Here is a 25,039-nt window from a genome sequence, read left to right as displayed (position 1 = left end):
GTATTAAAAAAATTGTATTATGAAAATAAAATGAATACATTAATTTACAAAGCAATTTGCACTTTGTTACTGAGACATCTCTTCTTGATGGTTTGTCTTGTTATTACCAATTAGTTGTTCAATATATCGTGCTTTGAGTGGTTGAATGTCTACTGAATTTGTTACCCTCCTTCTTCCGCACCCCACAGCCCTCAACATTTTGATATACTCTGTTAAAAATCTTTTTCCATCGTAATTTATGATTCAAAATGTTGGGTATTATTTCTGCAAACAAACACATCTTGGTTCATCCAAATGCTTTACGCAACAGCAATTTTGTGTGATGCAAAATGTCCCAAACAATGGCACCTGGCAGAAAAAAATGAAAATTGTAATATTGGTTTGGTGAAGAGCGCCCTCAAGAGGTGGTCACTGCGTATAGACGTCTTCGCCGGGCGGGCTGACACTGATGTGGGCTGGAACTCTCACTTTTCAGGTTTCTTTCTTCAGGTTATGGAGGATTTCTCTGTTATATCATGCAAATAAGATGTTGTGCATCAGTTGAGAAATATTGAAGGTATATACGAACATTTTTTGACCTCGTTGCCTAGGCTAAAAAAGGTATGTTCTAAGTCTAATTCTATCTAACTGACTCCCTCCTTTTTTTTCTATTTCTATTTTTTTATGCTCTATCATCAGGGGTGGATTTCACAAAAGTAGTCCTAACTTAGGACTAGTCCTAGGTAATGCTAAGAGATAGGACCAGTCCTAAGTTAGGACCAGTAACTCATCCTAACTTAGGACCGGTCCTATCTCTTAGCATTGCCTAGGACTAGTCCTAAGTTAGGACTACCTTTGTGAAATCGACCCCAGGGCATTTATTAGCCCTCCCACTAGACCATGGGATGGGTATTGAAAAGGGGCCTTTTTTGGGGATTCCGTGGTCCCCATCTCCGGACCGCATGAAATTTGACGCATAAGGGTTTTCAATGGTACTGAATCCAAATTTGGTTGTTGCTAAGCTCTAAAACTGCACAGTTCGTGAACAGACCAATTTTTGGGTCATTTTAGGTCAAAAACAGTATTTTTTGACAACCTCTGTAATCACTGGGACTATTGACCACTCGTCCACGGCAGTGAAAGAACCTTTTCCAAGTGTTTAATGTGAACGAAGTAAATTTTCCCCTCTTCTGTCGGATTACATGCAAAGGCCTACCACAAAAACCCATGATTTTTATTCATTGAACATCAAGTTCAAGTTGCCATTTGTTTTTCATTGCTACGATGTGCGTGTGTTAAATTTTTATTATCACACGCGCGGCCGAGTTATGGGACACAGACGCACTATTTTGTTCGTATTTCCACTCGCGCTTGTGTGATAACTTATAATTTTGTCGAACAAGCCTGTAAATCGGCATCCTTTTATTCAGGGGTTTGAAGAATTACACTGTATGTTATAACGGTACAGTGTGGGAACGAAACATGATAATGCTTCGAATGACGTCACCCACATCGCAGGCTTCCGAGGATTTTTAGATCACTATTTATCGCCGTAATTGTTTCTTTTCGGGATACGGTGCAGGATTTTCGCCAAGCAACAGTAAGAAATGGATGTTCTGTATTTTATTTCCTACATACAAAAATCGTGTGGTCCAAAAGTGGGGACTACGGTTTTGAACAATTCTAGCGATCATCCCTTGGTCTACACTGGCGCCAGACAACTCACCTCCTCTCTGGAATGTATACTTGCACATTATTGGTTGGTGGTTGAACTTGAATTTTGAAGTTCAAACAAGACCCTTGGAGTCCGTTGGACTTGGTCTTCTCCGCAGAACCCTCACCCTCACTCGCACTGCACTCAAATCAAACTATTTATAACAAAACAACAGCCTACAATTCAATTACAACAACAATACAAGCAAAACCTCAGTTCGCCCTATTTCTAGACCCAGACTGGGGCGCTGTTGATACTCCTTTTTTCCAGAAATTTGTCATTGTCGGTCCTTTGTGTCGTAATGACAATTTTGTTTTCTTCCGAAGTTTGTCATTTTTCGGTCGTACCCGATAATGACAAATTCCGATAGTGACTGGGTCTAGGTTCGCCCGCAATTTATTTAAGTATTACTTTTTATTTCTATATCGAAGCAACTCTGTTATGCATGTTATGGGGAATTGTTCCCTGATTAAATAAATGTTCATTGGTAGAATGTATGCATGAAATGAACCCCATCCTCTGCCCCCCCCCCCCCCCATTTTGTGTGCCATTTTGCTACCCCTCATACTACTAGGCTAATCATTGAAAGGTTTTACAAAGAGTAGGAGGGTTAACTTTTGCATCATCACGCCTGTGAAATAACCATTTGTTTACAACCCCAGGGTGAGGTTACATTACTGAAGACTGGCTTCTGGCATCTACGTCGTAAGACGTTCCTCATTGGCTAGCGCTGCCACCCAGTGAACTTATTTAGACCCTTCGAAACTACAAACGCCATGTGGATGAACATCATTAGAGTCTCAACTGGTGCCCATCGAGCATGGTTGTCGAAACATCTGAGGGTTGCTCGGTACCATGCCGACAATGGTATCTATGGTTACAAGCCATCTGCTTGGATGCAAAATCAGTCTCCCAAAGTTATGGGTAAGCAAAGCCCGGTTTATACTTCCTGCGAATGCAAATGCGAATTGAATTTTGGTGACGCAACAATCAGTATACGCCCCCTTCCCTTTGTCACGCAGTGAAATTTGCTTCGCACGAATCTTACAGCTCAATCCAAATTTTAAAAAATTTGTATATTATTGGTATGATATGCTAAGCTTGTGAAAAGTTATGATTTCAATCGAGCATCCTTTGTAATTCAGTTGAAGTGTTGTTTTGTTTTTACTAGTTTTGCTGTTTTACCTAATGTTACCTGTTCAAAGGGAATCCAAACAAATTCATTCATAGACTGTATTTCAAATATGTTTTTTCTCTATTTTTTAAGTGGTTTCTTTTTATGTTTAGTTTATTTATTTATTGAATTCTACGTATATATGTAAATTTAATTATTTATGTTTATACTATTACTATGCTTGTTTCTTTGTTTAGGTTTTGTTTGTTCACACTCCCCCCATATAAAAGTTTTTATCTGATTTTCTTTATTTTTACTCTGTTTTCCTATGCAATGAATGCAGAGTTGGAGACAAATCGCATCAGGAATGCTAGTCTGTTGCAACTGGTCGATGCATATCGCTCCCATGGTCACAAGAGGGCCAAGATAGATGCATTGGCCATGCAAAAACCCAAGTAAGTACAGCATAGACAATACTCTTCAAACTTAAATCAGATTTGCCCTCAGGGGTGCGTTTTGCTGTAACCAATAACTGTTTCGATCAACTCATAGCAAGTTCAACCAAAACAGTTGGTTATGACTGCTAAAACGCAACCCATTTGCTCTTATTAAATAGCCAGAAAACTCTTTTTTTCAATGGTCAAATATCTGGTACAGAATGGCTCGAAAATAATAATCTTTATTTTTTGTTTTGTTTTTTCAATACACTTCTACACTCATCCAATCTTACAAACCTAATTGTTAAAAAAACAATTTCCTCTGGACATATCTTTTTGAAATCTTGTTTTTCTCTCCCCAGTTCTTTATTTCTTTATTATTATTATCTCTTTGTTCGTACATTGCCATCGAACAAACAACTTTGCATGTCACATGTATTTTGTGTATTGTCAATGGCATATTTTAAAAGATTTTGTATGTTTTGGTGGTTTTTTTTTAACAGCATCATCTGATAGAATTTTGTTCAAAAAAAAGTTACTTTTAGTAAATTCTTGCAATATTTCTTTAACATCTTACAGACCTACTCCAGAGTTAGATCCTTCACTGTATGGTCTATCAGCATCGGATGGTACTAATTTCAACCTCACAGGTTGGTTTGGGACTCTCCTAAATTGTTTCACAATTGTATCATTATCATAAATTTTTGGTAACAAAACCAATGATGAGTCATCATGACATGTAAACAAGGGTCCTTGCAACCTGAACCAGAAACACTGCCAGGGTGTAACCCCTCTTCTTCCATGACAAGTGTTTTGAGCTCCTTTATTCCTTTGTAAGAGCACTTATATAATATTGGATGGCTTTGAGGGGGATACAAGAATATATTGCTATGACAATATTGCACTTTTCGAAGACGAGTGCAATATTGTCATATCGAGTGCAATATATTCTTGTATCCCCCCAAAAAAGCCATCCAATATTATTATTATTATTTATATCAGGCTGAGGACTTGATCAAAGCAACACTATTGTGGCTCACCTGCGTCTTTGCTCTTCAAAAGTTCTTCAAAATCCTCATCGAAAACCGAAGCGAATCTTGCGCCGCTAGTAGAAGCAGCCGTTGATTAAAATGTGCAGCTCTGTCACTGCTTATCAACAGTGAGCGCGCGCTTTTGACTATATAGGAACCAGCGAAACTTGTTAAAATGCCCGGATGTCAGAAATATTGAAGCAATATTGCTGTCTCCGGGAACTTTTACTGACACAATATTGCTTTCATCCGGGTACTTTTTACGATACGCTGATATAGTTTTGCCTCTGGAAGCCTGATATAAATAATAGTATATAATGTTGCATTATATTGCACTGAGTTGTGCATTGCCATCCCTTTGTGCACAGGACCTAGAGCTTAATGTCCCATCTAAAGGACAAAGCAATAATGGCAAAGTGTCTTGCTCAAGAACACAGGTGCCATAACCAGGACTCAAACCCACATTCTGCTGATCAGAAACACCAGTCTCGGTGTTCGTGATGAAACAAAGTTGTTTATGTGCTTTACTAATTTGTGTCCTAACTCCTTAGGCCTTTTGATGAGGGATTGACCTAAACATCTTTATTGTTTCATTATTACCCCAGGTATTGTGAATATAGGTCAAGAGACTGCGCATTTGTCCGATATCGTCCAGCACTTAGAACAGATGTACTGTGGCACCACATCAGTGGAATTCATGCATCTTCCGGTAAAAAATCACTCAGAGAGCAAGATTTTCAGAAAATGAAGTGAACCAAGAATTCTGTTTGGTAACATCTACTTCTTTCAAACTATCCAAAAAGGAATGTTTTTCTTTTTTTTTGGTACTTTTTTAAATGTTTGTAAGAATGAATCCAATTTGGCCTAGGGGCTACAATTTGTGTTTGTTTCAATAAAGTATCAAATATAGAATGTTGAAAATGCTTTGCGATTACATCTGGTAAACTTCTGAGTGTTGTTGTTTTATATGTTTGTGTAATACTTCCATTGCAGACAATGGAAGAGAGAGCATGGTGTGCTGAACGCTATGAAGAGATGCACAGAACTACCCTGTCTAATGAAACCAAGACGCAACTAGCGATACTCTTAGCCAAAGCGCAGGTTGGTAAATAAATTCTTTATACATAAGAAATAAGAAAAGAAACATCAAATGTTACATTTTTTTTAAATGGCACTGAATTATTTTTATCAACTTAGGAGATGTGTGCATTAAGTAGTTTTGAAACAATATATAAAATTCTCACCTTTCTATGACAAATGTAGAATCTTGCCTGCCAGGAAATGCCCTTGAATGTCCAATGTCACTGGTTTTGTAGACAAGGCGACATGGTCTATGCCTTATTTGTGTTCAAAGGATGTTTTTAAGTAGCAAAAACATATTGTATAATGAAATATGAATTTTGATTTCGTGCACTTGAGTAACAATTTTTGTTAATGTTTAGATATCGGTCACTGAAACTTTTTAATTTCATTTTCTGAAGGCTTTGGAGAATTTTATGGCAGTCAAGTTCACAACAGTCAAACGCTACGGAGGGGAAGGGGCAGAGAGTGTAATGGCACTTTTCTATCAGCTCCTACAAGCAGCAGCACAGTGTAAGTCATTGAACCACCTCCCCCTGGGAGGATTCTCAAATCTACCCTTGAAAATTATTAAATACATGTTTTGTCAGCCAAATAAACAAAAATTGATGCAGTGTGTTTGGTGTTATACTTAGCTGGCTCCTTTACAAAATCTCCCAAAGACTGAAGCAGTTGATTTAACCAGTCATGGGACCAATTTTATAGCTTTACAGGTTGGTAAGACAATTTGGCAGCCAGCTTGTGCACTGTTGCTTAATTTTGCCTCAAGTTCCGCTTCATGAAAGTGGCATAGAAAATCAAACGTTTCGTTCTTGTTGCTGTCTCCCACTTTAATGTAAGCTATACAAGTTATGTCTCAATGTATACAATTTTTCAGTGGTCAATTTTTCAAACCAAGCAAAGTGGAGAGCAAAAGAGCTACTGTACAAGAAACTATGGCGAATAGTCTTGACAATTGTAGCATGGTTAAGTGCAGATTTTATTTTCTCTCCTCACTTTACTCTACAGCTGATCTCGAGCAGATGGTTCTGTGTATGCCGCATCGAGGCAGACTCATTGTTCAAGTAGGTCTTCTTGAGTTATCAGCAACCCTCGTCTTTAGGAAGATGAGCGGGCTACCAGAGTTTCCTGCGACTAACAAGGAGTGTGTTGGAGATATTCTTACCCATTTGTGTAAGTATTATAGAGAAAATGAAGACTATAACATTGTATTACCGGTAGTGCAATAATGATGTATCCCGCATAGAATGCTTCATGCTTTAAATGCTGTTTTTCAGCGAGTCTTTGTTTTGTTTGCAAATCCAGGCTATTTTAAGTTAGATACGTTTTGATAATTTCTTTTTGCTTTTATTTTTAATCGTCTGTCAGTAATATATCATATTCTACGTTTTTTAAAACTCTGTGGTTATTTTCTCTCAATCTCATTTCAGATCAGTCAGTCGATTTGGAGTACGACAACGGAAAAATCCATTTTACTATGATTCCAAACCCATCACATCTAGAGGTAAAACTTGAAAATGAAGGTGCCTTTGAATAAACACTTGCTAGAAATATTATTTTTAAATAACCCATAATCTGTAAAGAAGTCCAACACTTAAAACAACACCATAATCAAGACTCACAGGGCGCTAAGATTCAACTTAAAATTAGGTCCAAATTTGATTTCAACCTGCAACTGCTGTATAGCCAGGGATTGTGCTCAAGTTGAGGAAACAACCTGGGAAGTGGGAGCAGACAAATTTTGTTCAATTTGTGTCAAATCCTACCCCTTCAAAAGTTATTGAATCTACAATCAGTCTAAGTACTCTATTCCTGAAGGAGTTTATTTTCCTAACAATGTCGAATCCTACATCTGTTTCATTTGATGTTGATGTCTTCTTGGTATAACTGTAGGCCAATCTTCCTGTCTGCATGGGGAAGGCCAGATCTCGCCAGCAGTCCCTCCAAGAGGGTGACTACAGTAAGGAGGATGGTTCCTTAGTAGGAGACAAGGTCCTCTGTGTACAGGTCCATGGAGACGCCGCATACGCTGCTCAGGTATACTCGAGACATGTCCAGTCTTAATTTCTCTTTTTCTCCTGAGGATTACCAAAGCATTCATTTGTAAATTTTACAAAGTGTTAATGTTTTAGTTTGAGAAAATAGAATTAGCTGTTGCAAACTGCTAACCAACCAAAAGGACCTGCGGTATATATACATATATGTACAAAATAGGCAAGGTCAAAGGTGGGCAGAGGGAGAAAAAGCAATTAATTAGCGAATGAGGAAGGCTGAAAGGGGATGTTCTGTCGGGAAAAGTAGAAAGAAAGACAAAAGGTTATTAATCATTTCCCTCCTGGATGTTCAGACCACGGTGTTGAATGGTCTGAAGGCGCCTTATCCACAGTTTCTTCCTATTCAGATGAATAGTCTCTCTGTGGTTACCTATATAGTGCCGCAATGCCCTATCAAATCATGTCATAAATGGAGTGATTAGGAAGATGGAAGTGATGCACTACAGGTGTAACCAGCTTTTGGGTGTTGACTGTGGATCGTGGGCCATAGAAACGCCTCTCTCCTGTTGTGTACAATTTATAAATTTTTACTTGAAGACACACCATACATAAGCAAAGATTTGGATTTCCTTATCAACCTTGGGATTACCTTAAATTTACAATACAATTACCCCTCGACAGGGCATGGCAAGTGAGATGCAAGTTTTGGCGGAACTCCCCCATTACAACGTGGGAGGTTCCATCCACGTTGTGGTGAATAACCAGTTGGGCTTCACCACTCCGGCTGATAGGGGGAGGTCGTCCGTTCATTGCACTGACATAGCAAAGATGAATGGGAACCTGGTTGTGCATGTAAATGGAGACGAACCTGAGGTAAGGATAATCTTGGAATAGAATTGTGTGGTTTCAGATGCCTGAGAAAAGCAAATTATTTTACCTTTCTCTAAAAAGTATTTTACCTCTCTCTCTCAAACTACTTTACTTCAAACCTGCATGTTTCTAATGACATTTTATAATATCAACAGCTCTCCATCTTTACCACTTTTAATGGTCATTGACTTGGTGAGTAATATAAAAAAAAACATATCTCCATAATTACCCATTTTTTTTCTTCATGGTTGTGGCTTTAAATCCAACCAACACACATGGGGCATACACTTGGCACACTGTGAGGGTCCCCCCTCACCATTATCAGCACCCATACCTTCCACACCGCAACCGACCACGCCATACTGCCCCAGCAGAGTCACAAGAGTCACAGGAACAGTTGCTTGCTCGGCTGCAACGTAGCTAAAGCCAGTTAGAATTCAAGTCTGCTTAATCCAGGCAGAGGTTGCTGCTCTTGAAAACAGCCTACCATTGGCAGTATCGCCTGCAGCACAGGCCCTAGGTCCATCTTCAGCCCTACAGGCCCCACCCCTTCCCAAGTAGCACCGCTGCCAGTGCTCGTACTGATGTGGCAAGAGATTCTGTTCCCCCAAAGATTCTGTCCCCCATATGGCGAACTATGTACCAACAACTTCTGATAGCGCCCTCTTTTGAATCATCCTCCTCCTCAGTCTATGTTAATCTCCCACAAGGGGACAGAATCTCCGGAGGACAGAATTCCCTGCCACACCGGCTTTGACTTCAGCATCATCGACAAACCCATCTTCAGAAGCACCGCCACCAGTGCTAGTACCTGCTCTAACTTCAACTTCGTGAAATCGATAGCTCTGTGTACTGTGTACAGTTGTGCCAGCATAAACAATAATTTCAAAGGGTTGATCTGTGCCAACAAGAGTAGGTTGTTAAATGTGTCTATTTGTTATTTCTATATCCAGGAAGTTGCTAAGGCCAGTCAGTTTGCCTTTGACTACAAGCAGAAGTTCCGTCGAGATGTCTTCATTGATATGCAGTGCTTCCGGCGCCTTGGCCACAATGAGATTGATGACCCTTCTTTCACTCAACCTACCATGTATGGAATCGTCAAATCTAGAATGAGTGTTCCTGATCTCTACCTTGATAAAGTCACTGTAAGCACATAGACTCTTTTTTGTTTCATTTTCCTTGTCTGATATAGAAATGTAAAAAATACTTTTGGTTTTTGGAATCGTTCGATTGTTTTAGTCCTATATAAATGTAGATGTCTACAACAAAACAATTTGTAAATTTTATGGTCTGTTTATTTGAGACATCGCTTAAAACTGGAGTGAATAGTTATATCCAGAATAATAGCTAAGAATAATGCCTAATAGGAATACACAATCTGAGAAGCATTACTGCAGGAAAAATTTTAATTACTGTTGAGGAAATCGTGAAGGTCAGTTCTTATTTCGGCCTTTTCTTGGCCTTATTGCTTAGTAATTCTGTAATCCTTTTCTCCATAGACTTCTTGATATTTATTCTCTCATGGAAAATTGCTTTGCCTAACACCAATGATATCCCATGCCTGTTTATTGAGACCAATAATTGCTTGGTCCTTCAGAATTAGATTCTTCTAATGAAAGTGCCCTTTACTGTGGTTATCTGTCTCCAAAAAGAGTAACATTCAAGGCCTGTTTCAATTCTCTATCCACTTGTCTCATTCACTAGAATGCTGGTGAAGTCAATAGGAACGAGATAGACCAAGCCGTGGCTGAGAATCAGGAGAAACTGAACCAGTGTCTGAAGGCTGCCAAGACCCATGATCCGGAGCCTACCACTTTACAGCAACAATGGAGTGGCTGTGTCCAAGCCCCTGCTCATATCACAAGCTGGGATACGGGTCAGTGGTAGAACTTTATCATTGTATCCCTCATGTACACTGGCTAGCCCAGGACTCGAATTGGGGAGGGGGGGGGGGAATCCACAAGGGCTTGTAGCTCAAAATCTTTAGTGGACCAGAAAATTTGTTACCAGACCGGAATCAAAATGAGAAGAACACTATCTACACAGTTTCACATTTGAGTAGAGAATATTTATCTCATTTTTTCATTTTTCTCATGAGTACTACTTCAACACTCAACGGAATTGAAAGGTATTTGTATTGATTAGTTACCAGACAGCTTAAGCTTGGGCTATTTCACGATATTATCGAATATCGCGATACTAATTTGGAAACGATTTCGATATCGGATCAATTTGGTTTTAATCGAAATATCTATCGTGATTAAGTATAGCAATATCGCGATGTATTTCCTAGCTGAGACATCTTGCACCCCATAGGTTTGGAGTAAAACCAGAAGCATGGGTCATTAAAACACCTCTCTTATGCTATGACTGTCTCTTCTACAAGTTTCACTGGGGGTTTGAAGACTGATGATGTCAAATTTAATTAATCGCGATTATATCGAATATCGCGATATATTGTCGGCGATATATCATGAATAAAATAAATCGATATCGCCCAAGCTTAAGACCGCTTGACTTGTACATGTACTATCGTAAGTTTTCTATGCTAAACTCACTGGCCTCGAGACTGTGGTCAAGTGTTAATTTCGTGCCCTGTCTAGACTCTGAAGTGATTTCTAAGTTCAATATTGTTGTATAAAATTACAGCAGCAACCGACTTGTACTTACACCAATGCTTTCAATCACAGGTGTTGATGTTGATGTTCTGCGCTTTGTTGCTGCAAAGTCTGTCACACTGCCAGAGGATTTCGTAAGTTTGTAAATTGGTTTTACTTCAAGTTATATGTATTAAGTTTAGTCAAGTTTGTAGAGATACAAGAAGCCATGGGACAAATTTATTTCTGCATTAATCAGCTCAACTCCTTAGGAGTATGCAGCACAAGGTTTCAAATTGTTGTGTGTCAAGCTTATTTATCACAATGTAACATTTGAGCGTATTGTTTATAAGATTCTCTTGCTAACCTACAAGTCTTTGTCTGGTTTAGCACCGCAATGTTTATCATGCCATGTCAAATATTCTGTTCCGGGAAGAGTCGGCCTCCGATCATCGACAGACATGAAACTGGTAGAGTTTAGAACGAACAGATCATGGGGGGATAGCTCCTTTGCTGCAGTAGCCCCTCGTCTCTGGAACTCTTTAACACCACCCATTAGGTCATGCACCAGCATATAAACATTTAAGAAACAGTTAAAAACTCATCTGATGGGAGTTGCTTATATGTGCGCCCTATAAATGTACATTATTATTATTATTATTTCTACCCTCACAAGTAGTCATAGTATGATACTGTTGGGTGTTGAGGAGCAATTTTAGTTTAAGTGTCTTGCTCTGCTCTCCAAGATTAAATGTGCCACAACTAGCCACCATGGTCCAGTGGTTAGACGGCAGGACATGCAATTACAAGGCTTTAGTATTTCCGTCTAGTTCCCGAATCACAATTTTTTTGCATTTGTGCAATTCAATCATGAGCGTTAAACTAGTGTTTGTATGAGAGAGATTGGCTGTTGCCAGCTTGGTGTTTATATACCCCTTTGGGAGTCTGGCGCGTTCCCTTGACGGGAACATCTTCTAAACAAATAAACAAACTTGGAGTTACACCCAAATTCTGATAACAGCTGTGATTTGATTCCTATTATTGGATTTCTCTTTGTAATATTCCAGACGCCCCATCATCATCTTGTCAAAACATTCCTTGAGGCTCGTCAGAAGAAGATCGTGGAAGGGAATGCCATAGATTGGGCTACTGCAGAGGCAATGGCTGTCGGCTCCCTGCTCTATCAGGGTAAGTGTTATAATCGCATTATTTATCGCTGCCAAACACTACTACAGGGGAAAATTTCATAGAACTGTTTGGTTAACCCATATTCACTTGAATGGGAGGAGAACCTTAGCACTCTTCCTACCTGAACCAATGTAATGCTTATTGCTGCATTACAACATGCGTGGTTCACATGCACAAAGCCAACCAATTGTATGCAGTTATAAACTCTCACCCAGTTTGAAAGAGTACATAATTCTCTTTAATAAATTTGGGGTTGATCAAAGAAACATTGACAAATTGACTTGAGCGGGACTTGTACCATTGACCTCTTGTTTAATTTGACATATATATTTGCTGTTGCCCATTTCGTGTATCTAGTTATGAGAGTATAAAGACAGACACATCTTTTTGTCTATGATAGGATACAATGTGAGGATAAGTGGTCAAGATGTAGGCAGGGGTACGTTTAGCCACCGCCATGCCATGCTAGTAGACCAGACTGATGACAGCGTGTATGTTCCACTCAACCACATCACTCCTGAGCAGAAAGCCTTCTATGAGGTAAGGTAGTCACCTAGAGCGGGCTTCAACCTCTTATAGTTTACATTAAGTCTAAGGGTCACGTCACACAAGGCAATGTACAAGTAACCAGGGCCCAATTTCATAAAGCCTGTAAGCACAAAAGTTTGCTTAGCATGAAATTTCTTCCTTGATAAAAAAAGGATTACCAACCAAATTTCCATTGGTTGCACATTGCTTGTTACTGGTATTCAGCTGTTGCTTGCTTACCCTGAAAATCACATGGAAATTTGGTTGGTAATCCTGTTTTTATCGAGGAAGAAAATTCATGCTAAGCAAACTTTTGTGCTTACAGGCCTCATGAAATTGGGCCCAGTTCCAGCAATCTGAGAGAATTCATTCACTTTTGAATGTTCACATGTTATGCTTGACATGTGATAAAATTACTCATGTGATACCAAAGTGGTCTTGTAGCATGCACTGCAGTTGGTTGCCTCAAAGGAAGTTGACTGTAAAAGTAATCTCCTGTGACAAGGCCATAATATTTTCATCGGGATAGAGGTTACACCCTTTATACAATGTGTGATATAATCTTTTTTTGCCCCTTGCTTTTTGCTGTGTGCTTTCTGACTTTCTCTCTATTCACGTTTTAACACTTCACTGCTTATGTTATACTTAGACACCAGTTAATGTATGTTATGTTGTCATTTAGCCCTTAAGAAAGACTCTGCTAGGGTCGAAACGTCAGGCCGTTAACTATTTTTTGCATTATTATTATTATAAAACATTATTTCGTTTTATATAAAAAAAAGTAGATAATTCACAAACTATATCCGTAGAAATGTGGAAACTTTTATTAAAGGCCAAAAGCCAAGTAAAAAACCTACTCCAAACTCTAAACATAAAGTAAAAATTATATTATTAGTTGATATCATAATCTTGACATCATAATCTTGTTTCAGGTTGCTAACAGTCCCTTGTCTGAGGAAGCAGTGTTAGGGTTTGAGTACGGCATGACTCTGGAGAACCCCAATAATCTGATCATTTGGGAAGCCCAATTTGGAGACTTCTACAATGGCGCACAGACTATTATTGACACTTACGTCATCGGAGGAGAAGGTAAGTGGCATTCAACTTCTCAACAGATTCAGCTGTTCTTTGTTTTTTACTAAACCATAGTGTCTAGTTCAGTTTTTCTTCAAAAATGACAAGTTACGTGTTAGGTAGTAACATTGTTACTTATGCTTACACATGTGAGAGGCTGTGTGCAAAACCTTGCTCTTGCACCATTTGGGATTGTATCTGCAACTGAGATTGTTTAGAGAGATTTGACATTGTTGCTTTAGAAGGCCGCAGAATACTTGACACTGGCTGTAGAAGATTGCAGAATATTTTACACTGGCTGTAGAAGGCCGCAGAATATTTGACACTGGTTGTAGAAGGCTGCAGAGCATTTGACACTGCTTGTAGAAGGCAGAATATTTGACACTGGCTGTAGAATGCTGCAGAGCATTTGACACTGGTTGTAGATGGCAGAATATTTGACACTGTGGCTGTAGAAGGCTGCAGAATGGAAACCCTTGGGAGCAGGTCAAATGCTATGACTACTCAAGATTGTTTTGTTGACACCCTGCAGTGAAATGGTGTTTACAGAGTGGTCTGGTCATGCTCCTTCCCCATGGCTTCGACGGGGCTGGTCCGGAACATTCTTCTTGTCATATGGAGAGATTCCTACAGCAGTCTGACAGTAAGGAAGATTCCGCAGATGGTGACAATGTTAATATCAGTATTGTTCATCCAACGACTCCTGCTCAGTATTTCCATCTACTCAGGAGACAGGTACTTATATTTTCTATTTTTAATTTTTTTTTTTAATAAGGTTTATCGCGATTCAGAAGCACAATACTTTGTGGGAAGGCATATGGGGCAGTTTGCTATGCGATGTATGTTGTCATGCACGACTCGCGCACGCATCGCCTATATCTTTGTGTTGGTTCAACAGCGCCCTCTTTTGATATTTTGCTATTGGCGATAAACCTTATTAAATAAGAATGTGTTAACAAGTAAGCTATCAACAAATTTCAAGCATTTGACGGAGTATGTACCTCAGCTATGCGGAGGCGAAGGGTTCAAGCAAAACAATGCATTGCAATGGACTTTATTGGTGCTGAATGCTAAACAAACAACCATAAGGGGCGCTCTCATACATGGCCTTTATGGTCCTCAACCTCTCAAGGATACATTGTTTTCAGAATGTTCTTTGCGCCACAAAAAAATGCTCTCCACATTCTAACTTGATTTGATTTGTTTTGTTTTGTTTCTCATCAGATGGTGAGGAATTTCCGTAAACCACTGATCGTCGCTTCCCCCAAGGTTTTGTTGCGACTCCCATCAGCTGTTTCATCCCTGGCTGACATGGCTCCAGGGACAAGCTTCAAACCTGTTATAGGAGACACCAAAGCTAATCCAAAAGAGTAGGTCTACATCCCTGGGCCCAATTCCATAAAAGCCTGTAAGCATGAAAGCATGCCAAGCACAGAAATCATGCTTAACAAAAGATAAATTACCAGCCATTTTTTGGGGGTTAAGTTTACATTATTAATTTTTGGTTTTTACCCCATACACCGATGTGTGTTAGCACTATATACTCAGTACTTTCCGCGAGTCCTGTGAACACACATCGGTGTATGGGGTAAAAACCAAAAATTAATATTCTTTATCCCGATGCAAATTTAATATCTATTATAAGTTTACATTGTTGCAGCTGGTGCCCCACTATTATTTTGCCCGGTGTCTACATTAGAAGGGTCATGGTGTACAGTGTTTATCACACACTGGTGGTGTAGGGTACATGTAAACCAAATTAATATTGTATTGAATTTTTAACCTCAAGGAAAAACTACAAGAACTCTTTGCACACCTTTATTTCTTGAACTGTATTTTCATTGATTCAGGCCTGAAATTACACAGAATCCATAGCCTCTGTTGCCCCATGTATTGGCCTTGGTGCCCCTTCAAAAGTTTTCTGTAGACTTAAAATGGCCTTGCTCTCTCAAAGATGAAATTCCAGGCCTGGTGACCGATTTTTGATTTTGGTCTTTCATTCATTGGCAGAGTGGACCATGTGATTTTCTGCTGTGGCAAGCATTACTACGATCTGATCAAAGAACGAGAACAACGTGAGGCTTATACTACTGCCATCATTAGAATTGAGTCCCTCTGTCCGTTTCCAGCTGCCGAGGTCCAGACAGAGCTCAACAAGTACCCCAGTGCTAAAGGTTAGTTTTTGAGCTTGAGTTTCATTGTGTGAGTGAAGGAGAAACCAACATGTTTTCATGACTTAAACCCTTTTCACACTATCTCTTATTTCAGGCTCCTTCGCTGCGCTCATACGCATGAAAAACAGTTTCAAACTATTGTAGGACACACAATAATACACACTTTGAAAACATTATTTAGTTTCAGAATTTATTAAACATGGGAGTGGGCCGTTGTTAAACTGCATATGAATTAACAAAGATCAATAAGGTGGGTGTTATTCCCCTTTTTTACCTCAAACAAGAAATCGATCAGAAGCAGAGCCTTTGCTCGTTCCATTGCCATATGCGGGGTTAGGTTGAGACTGCTTGAATATCTTCCTTCTCTCGATGTGTTTTAAAGCGACTTCCTCTGTGACTATTTCAACTTTCCTGCAGAACTCGAATTGTGCCGAGTTACCGGGTCTTGTTAGTTCTTTTGCTTCTAATTTGTTTGTAAGCTCCTTGATGTTGATATGATCGGCTGTATCTTTGCTTGAATCCGTAATGCTCTCAAATTTATGGTTAAAGTACTCCTTGAATTTGTCAAACAAGATCTCTGGATTGAATGCGGGTTGCTCTTCATTTGACATTGCGAACTTAATATCGTATATAGACTGTTATCGAAGTACACCAGTGACACTATAGCAGAGTAAGCAGCGGCCTGAATTGGATTCTGTTGCTAAGGACGCTGCTTTTATACTGACATGTGTCAATGTACTCAAATGAATAAATTAGTCACGGTTCATTCATTTGAGTAACCCGCGCATAAGTCATGTGACACATACGGTGGGTACTCCTGTGTGTCATTCAAACTATGAAAACTACATTCCCCATGAAGTACAATCCTTGGGAGGCCCCCTGAGTTTTTGTTATCTCACATACTGTTCTTTAGCACTGAAAATACAGAATTAAACTGAGATCTCTCTCATTGTAAGTTGTTTTGTTGTTGTTGCAGTGTTCACATGGAGCCAGGAGGAGCATCGTAACATGGGTCCCTGGTCATTTGTTTCACCCCGCTTTGCCAATATCGCCGGATGCAAGGTTAGTATTTTCACAAAAGTATTCTCGGTGCCTTCTGTGTTCTATGTATCTGTCCTATAAATATGTAATTTCCTATTGTTTGTTAATTTTTTTCATTACCAGTTACTGTTAGTTACCAATAAAAGCATTCTAAAATGTGTACTGTCTGATCGTTTGTTAAATTGTTTTGTTTTCTTTTCAGCTTCGCTATTCTGGTCGTGGTGTTCTAGGTGTCCCTGCAGTGGGCATGTCTAAGCTACACCAGGCAGAGGTTAAACAACTTATGGAAGATGCATTCAGGTAGTTCAATCATACCAACTAAAACTAAATATTTAACACACTATGCTATTTTTCTGAAAGCCTCTCCTGGAATCAGTGTCATGAAGGAGAACAAGTTTGGGGTTTTTTTCCCCTCGACTCTAACCTGTAGTGTTTCTGGTATCTACAAGAAAGTTTAGTGAAAATAAAAGTGGTGTCAATTAGTCTGTCTCCGGTATCTGTTGAAACAAAACCTGGAGATTGCTGTGTGTGTAGTATATTTGTGCTTATTTTCATCCAAACTTAAATTGTTGATTCTGATTGGTCGATCCATAGCAACAATGATAATCTCTAAATGAGTTGGGGTGGTTCTGTTTTTTTAAATTATTTATAAATTCACATAAAAATCTGCCAAATTTGTAAAACAAAGGGAACAATTTTTTTGGGAGTACCAACCCGGAGTGGTTGAAAGCTTCACTTTTGAATATTTTTCCCACCGCTATTCCACTGTATTAATGTTGATTTGAATTTTAGTCATGAGAGCCCACATTACATCTTTTATCTTTTGTTTTGTACTATCCGCTGCTGAGATTAACTCTACCATTACTTTTTTCTTTTGTTTTCCCGACACACTTTGGAAAATATCTACATATCACAGAGCAATCATTCTGTATTAATTTATTTAACTGTGGAAAGCTGCTATATCAGACAGAAATTATTTTGAAAGCAAAATTTTATTAGTCATTATGTTGTTTTTTGACCCTCCTACTGTCTGACCATTTAATTGAATTACAAGATGCGCTAATCCTGCCTGCATTATAATAAATATCATCTGGAGCCAGTACACAGATATTTTTGTGCACAGCTATGTACCAAGATTGGAATGGATATTACTGTCAAAAAATCTGTTTTTATTCGGCAACAGTTTACTTTCACGAATGTTGATCCCGTATGCTACTGACGTAGCAAGGAATATATATGAAAAATTTAAGCATGTAATACCGCCACAAATCATGCAAGATGTGTAATTAACATTTGTATCTTAACCTTATTTCTGAAATTTGGAAGAAAGCGCCTCTTTTGATATCTTTAATTGTTTAAAGTTTCCCCGACAGCTATTTTATCTAAGTACATAATCTGAAATATGTCAACATTTTACTTAGAATATGCTAAAGATGAAAATAACCCTAGAAAGTTGTCAACGTTTTATAAAGATTTGAAATGCATTCTCTGAAAGCATAGTAGCTTACACTAATTCAAAATTCCAGGTATGCCACTGAAATTTGAAAGTAACAGAGAAAGTACCTAGGCACAGCTAGACTTTATACTTTATTCTGACATGTTCAACAACACAACTGGGGAACCAAAAATGATGAAAATAAATGATCAGTTGCATACCTGAATTTACACATTTTTTTTTTTTTTTCAAACTTATTTGCAGGGTACTTTTTAAATTGGATATATGGATTATATGGGATAAGGAAAAATCTATTTTATATTATTATTTTGGGGATATTATTTTACATTTTTGTAAAAGTTTTAATGCATTTAATTGTCCAAAATATTTGTCGTTTTGCTTGAAATTTCTCAATGCAATATCTTACTGAAGTGTTCATCTAGAATAATTATTTTTTGTGCCGAAAATCTGGAGAGCAATCTTCGTCCAAAAGAGAAAACAAGTGTTATTTTACAAACACAATTGTGTAGCCATTTATGTATTACAAACAGTCATATAATTTTATTGCAAAATTAAAGAAAGTATTTTGAAATGTATTATATAACACATTCAATGTTGGAGATTGTTTATGATGGTTCTAAATTGGGTATAAATACATTTTTTGCTGCAATAACAGGCTAGAGTATGGTGTAAGCAAATTAAATATTTGACATTATCGCCAACAAAAGGCTAGATTGCTCAGTTAGTAGAGTGCCAGCACGTTAACCTGGAGGTCGTTGGTCAAAATCTGCTTCAGTAAAGTTGTCTTTGTTCAACCCCAAATCATTAAACTTTAAATACAAAAAATGGTTGTTTCGAGACCTGCATTTATAAATCAACCAGAGAAAAGGTAGCCTTAGATAAAGAGAGCGGCCCAACCATGCTGTTAGAGTGTCAAGGTTTGTCGTCTTTGCAGATTTCAGTTTGTTAACACCGCAGTTGTATTGATTTCTTATACAATGTTGTCACCCTTTTATCAGTCCAACGGCAGCCCTCAAATGTTGTTTGTACGCAGCACTGATCCATGATGAAAGAACCCGGTAATCACCTTTCACCTTTAACGCTTTCCTGGCTCTCGTTTGTCTCTTCAGTTCCATGAATCTGTATGGATAGAGATGTTTAAATCTTTAAAAGATGGAGTTTATGGTACATTTAAAACAACAACAAAAAATCTCAAATTGTAGTCATTCAAATCATAGTGTTATCCAGGAAAGGTATTTCTGGTTACTAGCCATAATTACATTAAATTTCATTGTTGTGACTGGTGCCCCACTCCATTTTTGCTAAGCAAAGAAATGTGTTAAGTAGGAGAGAGGTTTCGCAAGTGTACGGATACAGATACTGATACGTCGCTGATATGCGTCACTGCTTAACAGCTTTATAAATCTGCAACTTACTGCTGCTGCAATCTCTGGCCACATCATCGCCTTGACTACCGCATCGTTGGCCGAAGGAGTCTTCTCCAAGTTCCAGTAACTGAATTTATCAAACTGATGCACTGCTTGCAAAGTCCTGTCCTGTTGGTAGAAGATGGATTGGTAAACAGATAATCAATTTACCCATAATATCGACAATCCTTACCTAATATTCAATTTTCAATAAGGTGTACAACCATTCCCCAGAACCCCAACCCCCAACCAAAATTGTGAGATAACAGTGAAAGAAAAAACTCCGAAGTCTTTTTTCTAGGATAATTGAGGCATTTCCTTTACTATCATAGTTTAAAAAAAGACAAATTAACTGGTTTTCCCTCCTATGATGGTTGAGGCATTTCCTTAACTATCCTAGGAATAAAAAATACATAGTAACCGTGTTTTTCCTCCTAGGAGGGTTGAGGCATTTCCTTAACTATCCTAGGAATAGAAAAATACCTAATAACTGTTTTTCTTCACAGGATGGTTGAGGCATTTCCTTAACCACCCTAGGAATAAAACAAAACATGGTTAGTGTTTTTTTCTCCTAGGATGGTTGAGGCATTTCCTTAACCACCCTTGGAATAAAAAAACGTAATTGTGTGTTTTTTCTCCTAAGATGTTAAAGGCATTTTCTTAATGTCATAGGATGTATTTTCTCATAGGATAGTTGAGGCATGCTTAAATAGACACTGGACACTAATAGTAATTGTCACAACGATGAGAGAGAAAACACCTTTGTTGGAAGAATTTGTGTGCTTTTAGATAGGAATAAAATACTTCTGCCTAGAAGTCTTTTATAATTTTAGTGAGAAATTACCTCTGTCTCAAAATCTATGCTACCTCAGAAGGAGCCGTTTCTCACAATGTTTTATACTATCAACAGCTCTCCAATGCTCATCACCAAGTAAGTTTTAAGTTAATATTTGTTTTGAACTACCAAACGTGTACCTTCCCTTTAAGAAGTATTATCTAAAAAATATACTTTATAATATTTTAATTTGTTCATTATATATTTTTAAACCAACCTCTTCTTCCATAAACGGCTTCTGATGCTCTTTGAGAACAAACCCTTTCAGGAGAGAAAACAAATATTGATGTCATATTTACAATTTGTAGCATATCTGACAAACTGAAAAATACTAACTAAGCTAATTTGGCATTTTTTCCCTTATATTTGTAACAAACTGCATATTTGGGACCACAGGGCCTCTATTTGTAATATAGACCGTATCTATATGATTTCAAGCGCCCTCACCTACAGGTCAAAAGGACGCTGTTGGTTGGCCAATTTTGTGTGCTTAGTGTACAAATCTGTTTGTTTTTTCCATTGTGTATTGTATTTTCCAAGTCATCATCCGTTTACCCCCTTTTAGTTACACCCCTAAGAATAAGATGGCGGCTGAATGATGGCAATGCATAAGGTCCATTCCACACTATCCTACCTGTATATCCAGTAGGAACATCTAACTCTTGTCCGCATAATGCCCGGCCACGAAAGGTTGCTGTCATCTCTATAGAATTACAAAGACAGAATTTTTAAAAAGAACATTGATGGCATGATCATTGCAATGAATACCTAGGTGTACCCATCAGACAGGATCTTACATAGAACCAACATATACGTAAAATTGTCAACACTCAAAGGCAGAAACTCATTAATTTTTCACTTGAGGCACAATGTGAGTGTCACAAACTTGTCCTTCAAGCAATAAATTGTCAGACAACTTTATAGACTATTGGGATGGCTTTGACACTTTTTTAAAGAAAGATTATTAAAATTCTCACCATTTTCGTTTTTGTGAACAGTTGTCTTGAAAAAGTTCGAGACCCGTGCATCTCCTGTGTGCTCTATGTTGCAACCTAAAAGATGCACATCTGCAACCGATGATTTAGACACAGATTTCTTGTTCAAAAAAAGAGACATTTTCTGTTTGTTTACAACAAGTTCCCGCTGTGCAAAAAACATAAATGCCGCCCTCCTTTGGGCAATAGATTTTGCTGGGCTTCGCTTTTATAAACTTGTTCAAGTCCCTCTTTTGTTATCAAGGTTGGTTTTGCAGGGGGTGGGGGTGGAGGTGACACAACCTTGATAATACTCTCAGAGCCCTTTCATTGGTCCTGCCCAACGAAATTAGCTTTCGTAAAACGTAAAACATAAACATTTGTTTTTTTTTCCCCCTGCAAGTTTTGCTTGCAGTATCATCTAAGTTTCGTGCCCCGCCCACCCACATAGTTAGTTATCAACTATTGAGGGCGGCAGCACATTCGATTTTGAGCTAGTGTCCGCTGCTGAAGAATCCAAAGAAAGAGTGGTGAATCTTCTTCCCAAAACAAAGTAAGATCCTTTGAGTTTTACTGCAGTGATAATTGAATATATGCATTATAAGCTCTAGAGGTTAGATAGGAATACTTACTTACGGTTCTTGTTTAAGCAGTGTAAATACCTCCAAAAACTCCATCCATACCATGATGGTTGGACTTGGTCAGATCTGGTCGGTATACTATAGATCGGGTTGGTGTGTTTCTTGAAATGAATGGGCACCATTAAATGTTCTTTTCAGCCACCACTTTTTCACTCGTTGTATTTTTACGAAATAAAAACTAAAACTAAATTCCTTTTAGTAAAGGAATTTTCTTTTTTTGACTGTTATTTGTTTGTTGAGTTACAGTACACACTAAAGTACTTTTTTTTATATTCATAATCATAGCGATTGGAAAAGTTTTGGCTGGTTACAATATGGAAACTTTTCCCTTGTTGTCGTACTGCTTACGTACTGCTCAAGTCCAAAGTTAAAAAAGAAAAATAGGAAAAGTTTCCTTATGGCGCCAGTGCGCCACCACTTATTCATTCGATATGAAATAATATAGTATCTAATTTACCTGAATGAGATAGGGCCTATCCCTTTTTAAGTTTTTGTATATTGTGAAAAAGTGGTGGTGCCATACGGAAAGTTATCCGAAAAATGTCTAATTAAATTTAGATCTAACTTTTCATTGACTTGATTTTGCAGTATTGAATGAATCGAATGTGACTGTCCAAGCTCGGGACAACAAAACACCATGCCGTCACTGTGGCAGCACGTCCGAGGAAAGTTTGACCGCAGTAAAAACTCAAAGTGGGGCTGGAGAGTTTCAGCTGTGTATGGCTTTGGCGTTTGGACTTTACTCGGTGTAGTGGTAATTAAGGTGATATCAAGTGCAGGTTCAATGGTAGCTGGTCAGTACGGAATGTCCAAGGACACCTATTCCGCATTGTCTGAGAAGGAAAAGGAACAGCTGGCTCAAGAAAAAAAGCTCCAAACTTGGGCTAGTAAGTTAAATTTTTCATTTCCATGTTGCATTTTGGGGGTGATGATGGATTTATTAGCCCATTTATCCTGGGTAGTAAGATGACTGCACAATGGGAGACTTTTGAACTCTTGGTTGCAGCAGACTTACTAGGTTTATTTCCATTGTTTAAATAGTTTTTAGCATGCGCCGAAGTCAACTGTCACCTAGTGTCTCTATTAAAAAAGTCCCCCATTGTTTTACAATACTTGTTTACATAAATTAACACCGCACTCGACAGCATGTCCTACTTATTTTTCTTGGACGCATGCCCAAACACACAGTGCATTTATCCTCGCATATGTGAGGCTGCACTTCACAGGAAGGAAGGAAGGAATACTTGTACCTTATTTTCAGTGTCCGATGTTCCCCAAGATATTATGGACAACTCTTTTACAATCATAGAAATTACATTGAGGCCATCTCCTCTGACTCTGAATATTGTAAAGATTTTCTGCACAAAAATAACAAAAATAAAATAAAAAAATTAGACTTGTTTACACTTCAAATTCAACTCAAAGATTTTATTCTTTTCTGTTCTGTTTCCCCCAGGACAACAAGAGCTGGCTGAATATGTTGCAGAGAATATCTACACCCCTGTGGACTTCATAGGTTGAAAACTCATCAAATGTCTGTGGATTGCTTCACTGGTGCCTCATTTGGTTGTAATTGGCCAATTTGCAAAACCGTTTGGAAATGACACTTAATAATGCTTCCCGAAGAGATGTTTCCACAGAGACTTGAACTTTTGTAGAATGACTTTAACTTTGATGATGTGGTTGAGTCTTGGAAATGTGACTTGCATATTTAATATCCATGCTATGCCACCTAGTTACTATAGTGCTGTGGTGACATTTGTACCATAGGTATACATACATTTGTTAATAGTATTAATAATTGCGTTTGGACATGAGCACTTGGTGTGTTTCAGTGGATGTCACACAGAACGGCCAGAGGTTTGCAAGGTGTTGTTTCTTTGAGATCTTCACCTCTTACTATTGAATAAGTCTTGGGATGACTTGAGTGCCTCTACATTGCCCTTGATGAGGGGAATTTAAATCATGAGTAGCCTCAGGGATTTTAAACAGCCTCTTAAAGCACTTGGACGACATTGGTAATTGGGAAAGACCAATATCCACTCCTTAGAGTCCACACTTTATGAGACCCAACATAAATTTGATTATAACCCTGTGTGCAAAAATAACCTCTATGGGTCATCAGAGTGGGAATCACAACAAAATTATGAAAATCCCCATGTATATTATCACTGCATTCAAATATCAAAACTAATTGTTTTTCTTTTTTTTCCCCAAAAACTATAGCATTTCAGGCAAATAATGTGTTGAGGAAGATTTCGAGAAATATGTGAATATTATTTTCAGCCTTTCCAATGATGTGCATGCCACTTTAAGCAGAAAATGTGTCTTAAATGTTTATGTAGGAAACCAGTCATATACGTTATGGGTGATCTGCTTAAGCACAAAAAGTAGCTAAGCACAACAAATTATTGCTTTTTATATAATACCAGGAAATGTACATTATGTGACTGGTATCTTGCTAATTTATACTTTCTGCTTAAGCAGCTCTATGAAATTGGGCCCTGGTATGTTTGTTCTTAGCTACTTTTTGTTTGTAATCAGCTCTATATGGAATTGGCCTACTGTTTATACCATTTGAATCTGCTCCTTAAGTGAAATGAACAGAGAAGTAGATATACTGTTTTGAAGAAAACACAAGCAATGACTGAATGCACACATAAATTTGTTAGTAAATTTAATATTAAAGTCTATTAAAAGACTGTAAAAGTCTCTCGCTTTATTCCTCCATGCTTATTCCAACGATTTCAATATGTGGTTTTCACCAAAAGAATTATGTTTGAATAAAAACGGGATAGATAGGCCTACTTTTTTTCTTTTTAATTTTAATCTATTCAACAAGTGATCAAGAGGTATTTCTTTATTTAAATGAGTTTTATTGAGACTTGCCAAACGTTTGAATAAAA

General features: G+C 38.1%; 3 protein-coding genes across 4 annotated transcripts; 2 read left to right on the top strand and 1 right to left on the bottom strand.

Annotated features, from left to right (window-relative positions):
• Positions 1–420: 420 nt before the first annotated feature.
• Positions 421–19,193, top strand: LOC139946737 (2-oxoadipate dehydrogenase complex component E1-like). Of its 2 annotated transcripts, none has more exons than XM_071944412.1 (22): positions 421–556; positions 2,356–2,617; positions 3,151–3,262; positions 3,824–3,894; positions 4,881–4,984; positions 5,269–5,376; positions 5,757–5,868; positions 6,364–6,528; positions 6,786–6,859; positions 7,249–7,392; positions 8,031–8,222; positions 9,173–9,364; positions 9,924–10,095; positions 10,910–10,971; positions 11,884–12,004; positions 12,405–12,544; positions 13,465–13,621; positions 14,139–14,341; positions 14,831–14,976; positions 15,617–15,780; positions 16,757–16,842; positions 17,024–19,193. In XM_071944412.1, exons 2-22 carry the CDS (start codon positions 2,470–2,472, stop codon positions 17,123–17,125), a joined length of 2,775 nt encoding a protein of 924 aa, XP_071800513.1. In that variant the 5' UTR covers positions 421–556; positions 2,356–2,469; the 3' UTR covers positions 17,126–19,193. The 2 variants fall into 2 exon arrangements, with proteins under 2 accessions (XP_071800513.1, XP_071800506.1); XM_071944405.1 differs by having other exon boundaries at positions 427–600.
• Positions 18,615–21,679, bottom strand: LOC139946750 (ribonuclease H2 subunit C-like). Its single transcript, XM_071944424.1, has 5 exons — positions 21,496–21,679; positions 21,153–21,221; positions 20,736–20,779; positions 19,693–19,812; positions 18,615–19,396 (listed from the first exon to the last, which is right to left on the bottom strand). Exons 1-5 carry the CDS (start codon positions 21,674–21,676, stop codon positions 19,340–19,342), a joined length of 471 nt encoding a protein of 156 aa, XP_071800525.1. The 5' UTR covers positions 21,677–21,679; the 3' UTR covers positions 18,615–19,339.
• A 290-nt stretch (positions 21,680–21,969) lies between these two features.
• Positions 21,970–25,017, top strand: LOC139939551 (uncharacterized). Its single transcript, XM_071935554.1, has 3 exons — positions 21,970–22,045; positions 22,722–23,020; positions 23,590–25,017. The coding sequence occupies exons 2-3, from the start codon at positions 22,771–22,773 to the stop codon at positions 23,652–23,654; spliced, it is 315 nt and encodes a 104-aa protein (XP_071791655.1). The 5' UTR covers positions 21,970–22,045; positions 22,722–22,770; the 3' UTR covers positions 23,655–25,017.
• The last annotated feature ends 22 nt before the right edge of the window (positions 25,018–25,039 follow it).

The sequence above is a fragment of the Asterias amurensis genome, chromosome 1, assembly GCF_032118995.1.
Source record: "Asterias amurensis chromosome 1, ASM3211899v1".
NCBI classification, from domain to species: Eukaryota; Metazoa; Echinodermata; class Asteroidea; order Forcipulatida; family Asteriidae; genus Asterias; species Asterias amurensis.
The sequence above is the reverse complement of the archived record's forward strand: the minus strand, read 5'-3'. Positions and strand labels throughout refer to the sequence as shown.